The sequence below is a fragment of the Corvus hawaiiensis genome, chromosome 15 (assembly GCF_020740725.1).
Source record: "Corvus hawaiiensis isolate bCorHaw1 chromosome 15, bCorHaw1.pri.cur, whole genome shotgun sequence".
NCBI lineage: Eukaryota > Metazoa > Chordata > Aves > Passeriformes > Corvidae > Corvus > Corvus hawaiiensis.
In genome coordinates, this window is record NC_063227.1 from 18,227,916 (window position 1) to 18,243,328 (window position 15,413).

Sequence of the window (15,413 nt, forward strand, 5' to 3'; positions counted from 1 at the left end):
GGTTGTAGAGTTGGGGCTGAACCACCGATTGTGGGGCCAGAGGGCACATAAAATCCCTAGGGCTGGAGTAGATACCCTGTGACTGGAGCCGAACCCAAACCACTGTGGAGCTGAAATGGAACACTGGGGCTCTGGAGCTGAAATAAATCCCGTGGGCAAAGGGATGGAGCTGCAGCTTGGGGACTGCAGGAGCTGCCTGGGGGGCTCCATCCCCCCGCAGTGGGACCAAGCACACTGGGGGATGGCAGGGCAAGGGAGGAGCTGGCAAGGTAGGAGAAGGGAGGCCTTGCCTACCCCTTCCTTGCCTTACTTTTCTTTCCCTCGCCTTGTTCTGCTTCTGCCTCCTTGTTCTACCCTTGCCTAGCTCTTTCTTACCTTGTTCTCCCTACCATGCCCTTGTCTTGTCTTCCCTTTTTATGCACAGAAAAGATGCATTGTTTCTTTATTCTTTATCCCTGTCTAACTCTTCTTTAGAGAGCCACAGGTTTAAAAACTGACCTGGTTTGGGCACATCAGGCAAAATATGTGGCTCAGCAGGGAAGAGACCTGGGGGCACCCCAAGCCACCCACAGGAGATTGGGGGACCTGTAACACCTGTGATTGGGACGCCGCTCATGGAGCTCCACCGGGCTGTGGGGGCTCAGCTCCACACCTGTCACAGGGGCTGGCAGTGCCAGGAGTAGCCAGAGGGAGCAGGAAACATCAGAGCTGCAGAAACGTCTACAATGACCTTTAAAAAACAGCTCTGGCTTAATGAGGCAGGTGAGCAAATCCCTGCCCTGAGCAGCAAGCAGAGACAGGAGGCACAGCAGGGGACAGACAGATTTATTATGTTTCTGGGAGCAGCGCCATTACATTTTGCTGGGGATAAGGTCACTCCCCTGCAGCCAGAGCAGAGAGATGGGCTAGGATGGTTATTCAAAGTGATGGGAACAAGAAGCTGCAGCCAAACCCCCAGGATCTGCTGCCAGCATGGGGCTCCATGGGTCGCTGCGGCAGACATGCGGCCGGCATCCGCCAGAGCCACTTCCACAACATCTTCCCAGCAGCCTTCTCAAGGGCCAGGGCACGGTGCAGGAGTCAGTGCAGCCTCTTGGCTCCCACCAGGGAAGGAAGGGCATAAGACAAGAATAAATACAGCTTTCAAAGTCACCCCGACACCCCACCCACTGCTGCACAGCCTGGTGAAGGTGTTTACGGAAGGAAATCCATCAGCCAGAATCCAGCAAAGGAGTAGCTGCGTCCGAAGGCGTTTAACACTGACTCATTCGTATCCTGATCTCCTCCACCAGGCTCTCCCTGCGAACATTGATCTACACAGGGGGAGCAAAAAGTTGCTTCAGTACAACTCCAACAGCTTGACATGCCCCCACAGCCGTGGCCCTGTGTCTCAGGAGGTCACACCAAGGTGGCACCAGTCCCTCTACAGGGATCAAGTGGGCTGCAGCAGCCACAGAGCTGAACCTGAAAGAGCAGGTACCCACCAGTAACCCCAGTAAGCCCTCTCCTGCACAATGGTTGTGAGAATGATTCTCTTCCCACTCTTTCCTATTGGTTCCAAAGCCACTGATCTAGGTGATCTATGCAATGATCTAGCCAGTGACCTCTGCACTGATTCCAGTGCTGCCTGTTTTGGGAATGTGTCCTGAGATAATAGGCACAAAGCAGCCCTGCAGTTCAGGGCTAACCAAGTTCTGTTCAGTCTCACTCATTGCAAGAGCACACCTCCAGGACCTCCACCGACGGTCCCATATCATGGACTGAAAGCATGAGCAGCCATGCAGGCCACTGAATCACCCCTCCATGCTGCAGGCTCCTGAACTGAGGAGTGCAAGGAGGCTACATAATAGGAAACTCTCCAGAGCTTGAGACAACAGCATTTCATTACTCCAGGAAGCTGCATGGAGCAAGGAACTGCAATATTGTGTGTTACAGAAGTTGCTGGAAAGACCACTGGGTCTGGAGGGTCACATAGCCACCCACACCATGGCAAGCTGCCACAGGCCATACCTCCTCCCTGGTTGCCACGATGCGCAGCTTGACAACTCCATCTTTGAGCTCCTGTTCACCCACGATGGCAACAAGAGGGATGCCTGTGTCCTCACAGTACTGCAGCTGATTCAGCAGCTTGGGGTTCTTCTTGTACAGCATCTCTGCCTGGGAGAAAGCCAAAGCACAACACCATCATCAAACTGGGATGTTTCACTGGACCCCTTCAACCAGGCATTGCTGGGCCAGTCTGGTGAGCGTGAGGTTGTGTGGTGGGGAGAGGATGGACTCATGGAGAAGGCTGGGCACCAGGTCCAACAAGGCCAAGTGCTGGGTCCAGCACATGGGCCACAAAGCCCCATGAAACACTCCATGCTGGGGGCAGACAGCCTGAAAAGTGCCTCATGGAACAGGACCTGGGGGTGGTGGTTGACAGTGGCTGAACACAAGATCAGGTGTATGCAGGTGGACAAGAAGGCACATGGCTTGTACCAGCATCAGTGTGTCCATCAGGACCAGGGCAGTGACAGTCCCTCTGTGCTGGGCACTGGTGAGGCCACACCTCAAATCCCATGTTCAGTTCTGGGCCCCTGAGGGCAAGAAAGACACTGAGGTGCTGGAGCATGTCCAGAGAAGGGAACAGAGCTGGGGAAAGGTCTGGAGCACAAGTCTGATGAGGAGCGGCTGAGTGAATTGGGAGGACTCAGCCTGGAGAAAAGGAGGCTCAGAGAGAACCTTCTCACTCTCCCTAACTCCTTGACAGGAGGGTGGAGCCAGGTGGGGGTCAGGCTCTTCACCCAAGTAACAAGTGACAGAAGAGGAAATGGCCTCAAGTTGAGCCAGGGAAGATTCAGGTTGGATATTAGGGAAAACTTCTTCCTCAAAAGGCCAGTCAGGCATTGGCACAGGCTGCCCAAGGTGGCAGCAGAGTCACCATCCCCAGAGGGATGTAACAGACACGTGGATGTGGCACTTGGGGACATGGCTTAGTGGTGGCCTTGGCAGCGCTGGGTGAATGGTTGGACTCAATGGCATCAAGGGCTCTTTCCAACCTAAATGGGAAGGATCATGCCAATGAGTAATAACACAACACAGCTCAAAGGTGCTGACAAGACACTGCTTATCCTGGGAATCACCAGGCCATTAACCCTAGTCCATGTCACCTGGGGTGTCCCTACATGGCCAGGAGCCTAGCAGAGCACCCAGGCACTCCCCTCCCCTCACTGAGGCAGTCTGTCCGCAGCAGGCAGGGCCCTGCTGCCTGCTTTGGGAATCTGTCCTGAGGTAAGGCACAGAGCAGCCCTTGCAGTTATAGGGCTAACCAAGTCCTGCTGCCTAGCCCTTCGTGGAGAGCCCGTAATTTGGGACACTGGGAAGAGGAATGCTCCATTCAGGAAGGCAGTCTGCTCCCCACCTGCTCCCTGTAACTCCTTCCCAAAGCAAAGCCAGATGTGGTCCATTCCCAGACAGAGAGTGAACCAGGCAGCTCTCGACTTTGCCATCACCCAGTCATACCTTGATTCCACCATCCCACAGTTCAGAGATGAGCTTCAGTCGCTCTTCAAGGAGCTTCTTTTGGGCAGAGGCCACCAGCACCTGTGTCTCTGTTGTCCTGATCTTTTCCTCAGAGGCCTAGAGAGGGGACAAGATTCAAAAGATGCCACAGACGTACTGATACACCTGAGATTCTATGGGCAGGATGGGTGACCACCCAACTCCATCAATCTAGCAGTGAAGAGGACTGGGCTCAGAAGGATCAACAGCATAAATTCAGAGTCAGGGAGGTCCCACAGATCCCATCCTAGAGCAGAATCTCATTTTCTGCAGTTGTTCCATGATGTGTGCTTAACACAACCTCCCCTCTGTTTCTGCACACCCAAGGGCCTCCTAAATACCTGCTCCAAGCAGCTCAGGAGCAACACACCCAGGAGAAGGTAGACACGGGCAGCTGTCTGCTCTACAGCTGAGCTCCTAACTATGGGTTAAACAGCAGCAAGCTGAATGCTCCACCAGCCCCTGTGGCAGATGCTGGATACTCCATGTGGCATTTTCCTGCTGCCTTGCTGAAGGGAGAAGCCTTTAAAAGGTCACCTGCAAAGGAACAAACCTGGCCAGGACTGGAGGTGGTGAGGGAGGAATTCAGTTTCTATTTAGAAATCCCAGCTGTGTCTGGCTGCCAAGAGAGAAGCAACACCAGACTTCTGGGGGAGGGGAACATGTGGCCACATTTTGGGAGCTTACAAAGACCTATTTAACACCCATTGATTGGGACGGAGAACAGTACAACTCTGAGGAGGGGGAAGAGGAAAAAGCTATCTGGGAAACACCCCTAGAAGGCACTGCGCTTCCTGCCCTGGAACATATGATCCCTGTCTGGTCTCTGTAGTGCCATAGGTGGGACAAATAGATGTGTGAGGCTGCTGCCTCCCTTGCAGAACAATGCTGCCTTGCCAACGAGGACATGGGCTCACATGGATGCCTAACGCAGTGGGGAACACTAAGGTACCTGCCCTGGGTACCTGCTACTGCTGAGGATTAAAGTGCCCCCTCCAGCTGCAGCTGCAGAAGCCGTGTCTGAAGGCTGTGGAAAGAAGGGTCTTGTCTTCAGTGGGAGCCCCAGATATCTTCTGCCAGGCCAGAGAGAACTGGAATTTATATCCTGGCTGGCTTCTCCAAATGCTGGGGCAAGGACCACTCTCTTCAGCAGCTGCTGGAGTGGGGGATTAACCATTAATTTGGTGCTTAGCTGAGCACCAAAGGCACCTACCTCGAGTCTCTGTTCCAGGATGGAGAAGATCCGCTCGATCCCAATGCTGACCCCCACACAGGGCACCTTCCGGCCCTTGGGATCAAACATCCCCACCAGCCCGTCATAGCGGCCGCCTCCGGCCACGCTCCCAACGCTGACCGCCTCCTCCACGTGCTCGTTCTCCTGATGCAGCAGCACAGCCTCAAAGATCACCCCCGTGTAATAGTCCAGGCCCCGTGCCAGGCTCAGGTCAAAGGAGATCTGCAGGGCACAAGGGAGGCCCCGTCACTGGGTGCTCGAGGACCCACGAGGGCAGCACCCCCTCCTGCCCCCACACCTCCTCACCTTCTCTGTGATGCCAAACAAGGTCAGGTACTCAAAGAGCAGCTTCATGTCCCCCAGCCCCTCCTTGGCCAGCTTGTTCTGGGACAGCTTTGGGTCCTGGAGAAGACGCTCAACCAGGTCCAGCCCACCTGTGGGGACCAGCCATGCCTCAGGAGCGTCAGGGCAGCAGCACCCGCCGGGGCAGCCCCGGCCAGCCGGGCGTGTGCCCTGCACCTTCCATCCCCAGCCCAGAACAAGGCCAAGGGCACGAGCCCATGGTGCTCACCATGGAGCTGGACATACTCCCCAATGCGATCCGCAGCCTCGGGAGAGAGCCCCTTCTCTCCCACCATCTCGCTCCTCACTTCTTCCCATGGCACCTGGGAGGGGAGAGAAGGGCATCAGCCACTGCACAAGGGACACGGGCTCTCCTCTGCACGGCAGAATCCCGTCAGCATGGTTAGAAGGTGCATGGAGAAGTAGCAGCTCTCAGAGCACAGTCACGTGTGCATAACTCCATTTCTGGTACAGCCTGTTTGTAACCCAACCCTATAAAAATACTTTTTGTTTGATTTGTGGCCAGAATCGAGTATCAGCACTGTATAACCACCAAATCTGAGCCATCTTGCTGCTGGGGTTTCCCTGGTTAGGTACTTAATCGTAAGCACCATTCAGGAAAGTGTTGCTGGTCATGGAATCACCTGGAAAGGTGTGAGGTGTTGCTTGGGTAATGGAAAAAACCCAGTGTAAGCAAAATATGCTGCCATGTTCCCAATGACCAAGGGGTCAAAGAGAACCTGAGTCTTGATTACATCCAGCTCCACTGAGATAAATCACAAGGAAATGATCCTATCAGAAAGAAGCCCAGTGCTGCCTTCCCATTGCTTTTCCATGCATACACAGCCCCAAACCCCAAACTTCGGTCATGCCTCTGCAATGGATCTCTGCTAGCAGGGCTGTGAGTGAGACTTCCTCCAGTTGACTTCATTCGACAATCTGGTGAGGCCCCCACAGGAAAATGGAGCTCACCTTTCAACAAAGAACCATGACCACATGAGACACAAGCTGCTGTGTTTAGCAGGGTTTAACATGAAGGTTAGGAGCACTCTTTGAAGCACAAAGCACATCGTGTCCTCCACATGAATCTGAACACACAGAAATTGAGCTCCAAATTCTACTTCAGATCCCAAACCAAGAAATCTGAAGCTTTAGATTGCACTTCATGTTAAGGTTCCTTTTCCTTAGCTACTAAAGGAGGGCTGTACACACACTGAAGAGTCTGATCTCCAGCATCTTTATCTGACTGGGCCTATAGCCAAGATAATCAGCTGCAAATAAAAAGTTGTCCCTGGACAACTGGCACCTTTCCCTCCTCCCTAAAGGCTACAAAATGGCCTGAATCCCTTGGAGACCTTCACAACAGCCAGTGCTCTTCCAAAGCAGGCAGCCTGTTGAGCCCAAAACCTGAGATTTCCTGCCTCATGTCTTAAAGGGGCAGCTGCACACTGAAGGGGCTGTTCTGTGTCACAGCAAACCTGGCTACGCCACACAAACGGCAATGGCTACACACAGCATGACTGATACAAGCACCTGTGCTACCAGCACAAGTCAGCAGAGCGTGGATGAAGAGAGCAGGGATCTCTTACTCATCACTTCCAATCCTCTTCTCTATTTTCAGGGAAAATATAGACACCTCCTCCAATCCACCTCACTTCTTATTGCTGTGCCCATCTCCTGAGGGTCCCACACACAGCCAGAGGCATGTGCTGTCCAGTCGTACCTGGATCATGCTGGAACTGCCTGGCCAGCAACATGCACAGGCTGCAGGCTCTGCGTCCTCAGCAGGGATGCTGAACATCACATCAACCAAAAGAGAACAGCAGCACCCTGCAGGATAGCATTTATCAACAGGGTCCTGGACAACACGACTGTGTCAGCCTGCTCACTTGTGGATTTCCATTTTGCTCTGCCCTGTCCCCTGCAAACTGCCTTACAGACTAGTACACACTGTCACTTGTGACTGCACTGCTCTACTCCTCTGCTCTCACAGAGACTTCATGCTTATGTCACACTTGCCTGGTACCTGAAGTCTGAAATTTTAATAAAGGTTTGACTGGATGATCTCTCAAGATCCCTTCCAATCTGGGCTGTTCTATAATTCCAGGACACAACTGCAATTCCTCACACCACCTGACTAAACCTGATGCATTCAAAAAGGCTTGTCAATGCCCTAGCCTAGTTTGGTGCACGTTTTCATGAGCCTGGTTCATAAGCAGCAGCACCTTGAGCAGGTGAAGGTTTGGGATGTTCAACCTCCCATGTGAAGAGCAGTTTTCCCCTCCCACCTTTCCTTTCATCAGGACCTTATGGGATACTGGAGAAAAAAACAGAGGATCCACTTTTCCTCCATGAATGCTGTGTCCTGCATGAATCCCCTCCAGGGAAAGGTGGGAACAACTCGATGCTTATCAGCGTTTTCCAGCCAATTCTCACAGACCATGGTTCATTCACTGAGACTCCAGCAGCAGCAGTTGCAGCCTGGGGCTCCAGCCCATACCTTATCCAGTTTGTCCACGCTGGAGCAGATGGTTCGGAATTTGCTGTCCGGGACCCCACAAACTGCAAACATCCCATCAAGGATGCGCCGGTCGTTGACCTGGGGGAAAGAGAGCAGCACATCAGGAATTATGAACTCAACCAGATGCTTCAGCAGTGTCCTGCTTTGTCCCCCTGTAGTTTTAAGCAGGGAAGAGAATATAGGAGGTGTCTGCCAAGGGGTTTTTTTTGCTATTTGCAATTTCTCTTTCCCGTTCTTGGGGAGCTGAGCTTCCCAGAGTAGATCAAACAGCACAGCTGACATCTACCAAGCCTGGGCAGAGCCATCACATTTCCTTCTAGAGCCACAGACACCTCCACTCAACAGAGAAAAAAAACCATCAGGGCCTATGAGTCCTTTCATGTGGACATGTGAAAACAGCTCAGGAGCAGACCACAGCCAAGGACATGAATTCAGAGTACTACCCTACACTCTCAGCGTAAGAGCAAAGGGACATCTGATCATGTTAAATCCTCGGTGAGGATTTTTTTTGTTATGATAGTATAGTGAATTCTGTAGCTTAATTATGCTCTGTAAGAGCACATAATTGAGGCCAAAGGCTCAGCTGGATTCGACATTTCCACGGGTAGTGAGGACATCTACAATTAGTCAGAAACAAAGAAACTGCACAGGAATTTGGAATCCTCCAGCATCCACATGAACCAGAATGTGCTTTGTAGGAGACAAGAATAACCACAGGCAGGTTACTCTGTTGCTCCCCACTGCAGGAGTGTGTTCATCCTCAAAGGCACCACTTTCACCACTGCCCAAACACCCAGTTCCTCCATCTCACCCCAGACAGGTTCAAGGGGAAGTACCTGGCTGCTGCCCCATGGGGCTGCAACAGGAACACAACATCCAGCCTGCAGTGCTCCCCTCCCTGCAGTGCCCAGCAATGGCCCAGCTCCGGGTCCCTCATAGATCCCAGCGCCCTCTCATGCATCCAGCACTCCTACCCACTGCTCTCCTGCTCCTGTGCACCCTTCCCATCCTGCCTCACCTACACATCGAGCACCATTTGCTGCTGCTCCAAGGGAACAGAGGTGTCTGGAAGCAAATAGCAAGCCAGCCTACAGTAGGGCATAGCTCTTGCTCTAGAAAATGCTTCAGCTCCAAAAAGGACTGGGTGGAAAGGCAGGACTCTGCAGGCAACACCACATACACTGAGCAGATGCCCCTGCTAAGGAGACATCAGGAGCTGGGATAAGGCCAGGAATCCTGGACCAAAGCCTGTTTTACTGCAGGCAGTGAATATGACAATCACCTGCTTACATAGGCATTAGGAAGAAATTCTTTATTATAGGGGTGCTGAGGCCCTGGCACAAGTTGTCCAGAGAAGCTGTGACTGCCCCACTCCTGCAAGTGTTCAAGGCCAGGCTGGACAGGGCTTGGCACAACCTGGGATAGTGGAAGGTGTCCCTGCCCATGGCAGGGTAATGGAACCGGATTATACTTAAGGTCCCTTCCAACCCAGACCATTCTATTATTCTAGCTGGCTGCTGGAATTTTGCAAGGGACTGTGTCTAGTTCTGGAGAGAACACTGTTAGCTGCAGCCTCAGGAAAACTCCTGTCATTCCCAACTCAAAGCAAGTCCAGGTGGAGGTCCAATCTTTAGCACAAGAGGAAGCACATTTGCAGAGAGGAGGGATGAACTTCTGGGTCAGGCCTTAGAGCGGGCACAGGTACTCCTGTGTAGAACCACAGCACAATGACCACTGCTTCCCACCCTGGCACAGAGACCCCCCCCAGTCTCACCTTGATGATGAAGTCCCCGAGCTGCAGGTCACTCAGGATCTCGTGCACGATCTTCAGGCACTCAGCATCAGGAATCATCGGGTCAAACTGCCCGGCAATGTCAAAGTCCTGGGAGCAGAGGAAAAGGCAGTGAGCAATTCAGCACCACAGCATGGCTGCAGCAAAATAGCTTCAACTGCTGGTAACAGCAGTTTGTATACAAAAACCAACAGAACTGGGATGTGAGGGAGCACTGTCCCTTACAGACTGGATGCAGAAGGGACAGGATGTGGATTAGGACCTCTACCACGGACGGCAGCAGTCCTCTCACGTCCACTGCATTTCAAAGAGTTTGTACACTGTGAGCTGCTCCCCTGACCCAGCACTTGCTGTGTGACACTCTGAAGCAGAGATCCTCGATAAACAACAAAAAGGAGGAGCAGCAGTAAATAAACAGAACAAAGGAACCAGAAAGGGGAGGAAAAAACTACTTCCCATCTGCTATGACCTAAATGCCAAATGTTTCACCTTGATTCTTAGGATGCTTTTTTTAATACACATGCCAATCAAGTTAATGATTAGGGAAGGCAGGAGAAGCAAAACCAAAGTTTCAACTGCTAAGACAGAAAAAGGAATCAGGAAGCCTGAGTAGTCCCCACCAGAGATTACCAGATGAACTAGCACAGAGACGAACCAAAGCCCAACATCAAGATGCTTTATTAGGCTGGTAGCCCATGACTGGAAACAACATCAGTGTTCAGAGAGAAATAAAACACAGAAGCAACAAGAGAGCCCTTCCTCAGCTCCTGTTTAGGAATCCCCAGATGCAAAGTCTTCTGTGAGATTTTGGGACAAGAATAATTTTCGTTATGTGGATATATTCGAACAAGGCTTCACCAAGCTCTCAAAAGAAACTGGGGCATTGGAGGAAGGAAGAGGTGGGATCACATAGGTAATTCCTGATCAGCTGAGTGCAAAAAGGGCTGATGCAATCCCTGGGAAAGTTGGGTGAGGAAGTACAGGAAGTGTACAGGAAATCAGTAAAGTGCTGATATCGCTGTAAATGGCACAGATGAAATCTCACTGAAAAAAAAACAAGGGCTGGTGAATAATATTGAAGAAAAGCTGAAGGAAAAGGTGCAAGGCTGAGAAAAGAATGAAAACATCCCCAAGGAAAGAAGATAAACAAAGGTAACAGAGCTTGATTTACATGGTCTAAGGAGGGGAAGATTTCTCTAAACATTTCCCAAATGTCTACCTGGGAAAGGAGAAGAATACATATCAAGAGATGACAGCTACTGTTTAAAGAGCTGAACTCTTTAAATGAGAGGAAGGAAACCATCAGGTACAAGTAAGTTTAGCCTGGATATTAGAAGACCATTTCCAGCTATCCTAGGAGTGCTATCTTGGAGTAGCAGATGAGACAGGAGGCAATGACCCCAAGTCATCTGAAAATGGGAATCACCATGCCAAATCTGGAAGGTGTTCCCAGGGGTTGTATAATGAAGTAGGAATATTCTCAAACAAAAGAAATTGTTTGCAATATGAGTCCCTGGGGACTGTGTCAGTAGAGCAGAGCAAAGCTGTTCCTCGGGGCTACCATGAGAGAGCCACAAAGGAAATTACTTTGTTACTTGTTCTGTAACTTGGCCTCTGGGTTTTCCCTTCCATTGAAGTTAAAATTGACTAAACAGGAAATAGAAGTAGCATATGCTACTGCCTTGCCTGGTTTGTATGTCCTGCTAACACACCTAGAGCTGAACTGTAGCCAGATTTGGGATCAGAAGGAAATTCTTCCCAGCCACCCATCTGGCAAGCACTGTGGGACGGAGCAAGGAGCTGCCCTCCCATACAGTGCAAAGGAGGTGATACCTGGGGGCTCGATGACAAAGTTCCACACCACGCCAGCACCGTGTCACAGCTGTCATGCCCACCCTCCCACTCTCCAGTTGTTTTTCACACTCATAAGGACACACTAAGGAGAAGATTAGTGGATCCTTCAGAGCTTTCTGAAGCCACAGGGAAGGGTAACCCAGCGTTCCATCCTGTATTCTGACAGTGCTATGAGTCCACAGGTGCTGCCCAGCCCACAGCCTGTCCCAGCAGTTCCTTGCCCACAGCCAAACTCACACACTGGTAGAACTCGCGGTAGCGGCCCCTGGTCATGGCTGGGTTGTCCCTCCTGTACACCTTGGCAATGTGATAGCGCTTGATGTTGGTGATCTTGTTCATCGCCAGATAGCGAGCAAAGGGCACCTGAGACAGAGAGTTAAAGATGGGAACAAGAAGGGATCATCCCCCCTCCATTATCAGTCACAGGCAGTGCTGGATCCTCACTGTCTCCCCACCCAGCACCCATGGGGCAAAGGACTGCTAGGAGACAGCTGGACTTATCACAGCTCCCCAAGGTCTCCACACGTGCTGCCTTTAAGTGTCCCCTCAGGCTTCTTCCAGCAGCAGCTCAGGCTGGATCTCAGTCTCACATGGGCTGTGTACTGCAGCAGCCTGGTCTGGGAACCCTGCTTGGGAGGAACCACACTCAGTACAAATCTTCTTTACTTCCACACATGGGGCATGAAGCTGTGTCCAGGGAGGGGTCAGGCTGGATATCAGGAAAAGGTTCTTCCCTCAGAGGGTTTTTGGGCACTGGCACAGGCTCCCCAAGGAAGTGGTCATGGCACCAAGCCTGACAGAGCTCAAGGAGCATTTGGAAAATGCTCTCAGGCACATGGCTGGAGTGTCCTGTGCAGGGTCAGGAGTTGGACTCGATGATCCTTGGGGGCACTTCCAACTCAGGATATTCCATGATTCTAAGCATTCCTTCACCAAACAGAAGCAATGCACAGTAAATAACTGAGCAAGGGTTCTGCACCCACTGAACCACACTGCCTGCTCATGCTCTCCCTCTCAGTTTGGGGTCCTCCCTCCCCCTCAGGATGGCACTGCCCCAAAAGGAGGACAGACAAGGCCCCTCAGCACCAGCTGTGGCAGGATACTGTCAGGTCATAGCGCAGGGACAGCAGCTCTCCTCCCTGATCTTTTAGATCATAGATGAGCTTCGAGTCTTCACCGTATTTCCCTGTCAGGGTCTCCTACAACAAAACAACACACGAACAAACAGCATCTTCAGTGACAGGGGATCAGCCCTAGAGCACACAGAAAACAAGGAGAGAAAGGGAGAATGCCTAGGAATGGAAGAAGGAAACTCAACCCTCAACACTTTCAACTGCAGGATCCTCAGCAGCTCAGCCAACCTGCTGTGTCCTCACCCACCTTCAGCTCGAACACGGGCGTGTCGATGACTTCGGCTCCGTGGCGCTTGAAGCACGAGATGATGGCGTTGAAGGCCCTCTCACGGATGGCCATTTGCTTGGGGCCGTAGTCCCGCGTGCCCTGGAGGGAGGGAAGGAAAGGAGCAAAGGACACTTTGGGTTAGAGGCATGCCGTGAGAAAGATACCAGAAGCAATATGAAGAAGCTGCCATACTGCTAACAAAGGCAGAGAGACCAGGTCCAGACACCAGATATTGGTAAAAAGCAGCACTAAAAACATTGGAAAACATCAGGACACAGCTGAGACAGAGTCTGCCACGGCCTGCAGAGCAAAACCTAAATCAGGAGTTTCACAGTACAGGAAACAAAGGAGCTAAAACAGATCCAGCAGTCAGAGTTCAGTGCTTTCGAGCCTGACAGTGCAGCCAGGACCTGTCCACGGCTCTGATTCAGACCTACTGGCCAGACCCCTGCCCAATGAGCCACCCCAAAGGTGGAAACAGAGAACAGATGCTCTGAAACTGTAGAACAACCAGCAGCTCTGCAATTTCCAAACATAGAGAAAAATCATCTTTCAAAATGCAACACCAGTGAAACATCTGTCTACGATTCACAGGGGCATGCTCCCTTCCCATTTCTTTGGTGTTAAGGATCACTGAATTATTCCAATTACCACCTTAATGCTCTCAGTAAGATATAAATCATTGTCAATTAGCTAGACCTCCAACTTCCACTTTCTAAGGCCTGGCAGTTCGGCAGGAGGAGGCATCCTCACCCACAGGTCACTCAGGTGGCCTTCAGCTGCCACTGACAAGCCTGAGATGGGCTGGAAACTCAGTTGTGTTTCTCTGGCACTCAACAGGGCTGCAAAATCCCCTTCTCCACACTTTTAAGCAGCAAAATACCCTTCCACTTTCCAGCTGTCACACCACAATTACATTTAACAAAACAAATCATAAAGGAAATGGACAAAGCTGACAGTTTGGAGACATTTAAATATTGGGAATAAATTCTTCCCTGTGAGGTTGCCCAGAGAAGCTTTGGCTGCCCCATCCCTGGAAGTGTCCAAGGCCAGGCTGCACAGGGCTTGGAGCAACCTGGGATAGTGGAAGGTGTCCCTGCCCATGGCAGAGGTGGAACGAGATGAGCTTTAAGGTCATTCCAACCCAAACCATTCCATGTTTCTACGATTTCCAATGTCAGTGGCATCACCACAGCCTGGTTTGTTTGTGAGCATATTTGTAACTGTCTCCACAGCACAGAAGCAGCTGGTCTCTGATTAGCTGAAACATTCAGGTTACAAAGTATTTCAGCAGAAACTGCATTATGGACACTATTCTTAGGGGCCTGGAGACTGAAAAACTACTTGTGAAGGAAGGGTCCTTCCACAAGAGGACAGAGAAATTCCAGCAGCTGGCCAGACCTGCTCAGTAAATGGGATTACTCTGCCCCTCAGACTAAGGGCAGATATGAGACCTCTCACACTGGGCAGCTACAGTAAAGCTTGATTAAAAGGGAATTTCCTGACCACGCCAGCAGTAGTTGGAAAATCACAGAAGCACCCAGAAGTCTCTAAGGTAGTGGGTATCAGGCTTGAATGCTGTCAGAGGATGTTTTCACCCTTCTCCCCCTTGCTGCTAAAAGCGAAAGGGAAACAGAAATGTGAACAAAGACAGGTGTGGCCATGCTGGACTTCTGCCCACAGATGTGGGGGGTTGCTGGGTGCACATGCATGCAGAGGGGCACGGGACTGTGCTGTGGGGAGTTACCTTCGGGGTCTTGAGCACAAACTTGTGTTTCCCCTCATCTTCCCCCAGCTGTGCCTTCATCTCCAGCAGCTTCGCCACTTCCTTTGCAATCTGGGGATGGAACAAGGAGGGAGCTGGGGATAAGACCACCCACAGCCTTCCACAGTACCTTCAGCCTCAGCATTCCCAGTGCACCCGGACTCCACAACCTCAATACACCCACTATTCCCAGTTTCTCAGCAACCAGAGGGACATTCCCTGCTCCTCTCCAGTACTTCCCACTTCTGATACCAGCACCCCTATCTCGGCAACGCAAACACTCCCACCATTTCCTGACTCCCACGACCCCATCACCATCCACAGATAGCTCCTCATTCCTATACCCAGCACCACCAGCTCCTGCTACATGCACCTCAGCACTAGCGGCTTCCAGCATCCTCCTCCCAATCCTAACACTCCCAAGCATCCTTCCCTTCAATCTAACACCAGTATCGCCAGTTCCCACTACGAGTCCCCGCTGCACCCTCAGCCCCCCCACTTCCCAGCTCTGCACTCCCGTCCTTCCCGACACCCCTCTTCCCAGTGCCGCCAGCCCTAGCCCAGTAACCTCTACACCAGTACTCCCAGTTCTCCACAGCACGCAACCCCACCGCCCAGCAGCCCTCTCCCAGCCCAGCACCGGTGTCCCCAGTACCCCCAAGCCCCTCTTCCCCCATCCCAACACCGCCGGCGCCCCAGTTCTCATTCCCCGCCCCTCCCAGTCACACTGCTGCCCCCCCCAGCACCCCATTCCCAGGAATACTCCACACCTCGTCAGGATCGGCCTTGTCCTGCTTGAGCCGCCGCACGGTGTCCGCCTGGGCCCGCACCGCCGCCTCCTCCGCCATGGCGGGTCCGCGCCCGCGCATGCGCAGCTCCCGCGCCGCCGCCGCGCCCACACGCCGCCGCGGGCCGAGGGCCGCGCATGCGCAGCGCCGCCACCGCGGGGAAATAGAAGTCC

The 15,413-nt window shown here is 52.2% G+C and overlaps 1 protein-coding gene across 1 annotated transcript; it reads right to left on the reverse strand.

The window, feature by feature from the left end:
- Positions 1-809: 809 nt before the first annotated feature.
- LOC125333560 (histidine--tRNA ligase, cytoplasmic-like) lies at positions 810-15,331 on the reverse strand. The gene is made up of 13 exons (XM_048319507.1): positions 15,223-15,331; positions 14,435-14,524; positions 12,667-12,786; positions 12,390-12,485; positions 11,524-11,649; positions 9,415-9,522; positions 7,620-7,718; positions 5,349-5,442; positions 5,084-5,211; positions 4,757-4,999; positions 3,505-3,621; positions 2,011-2,157; positions 810-1,313 (listed from the first exon to the last, which is right to left on the reverse strand). The coding sequence occupies exons 1-13, from the start codon at positions 15,319-15,321 to the stop codon at positions 1,254-1,256; spliced, it is 1,527 nt and encodes a 508-aa protein (XP_048175464.1). The 5' UTR covers positions 15,322-15,331; the 3' UTR covers positions 810-1,253.
- Positions 15,332-15,413: the final 82 nt, after the last annotated feature.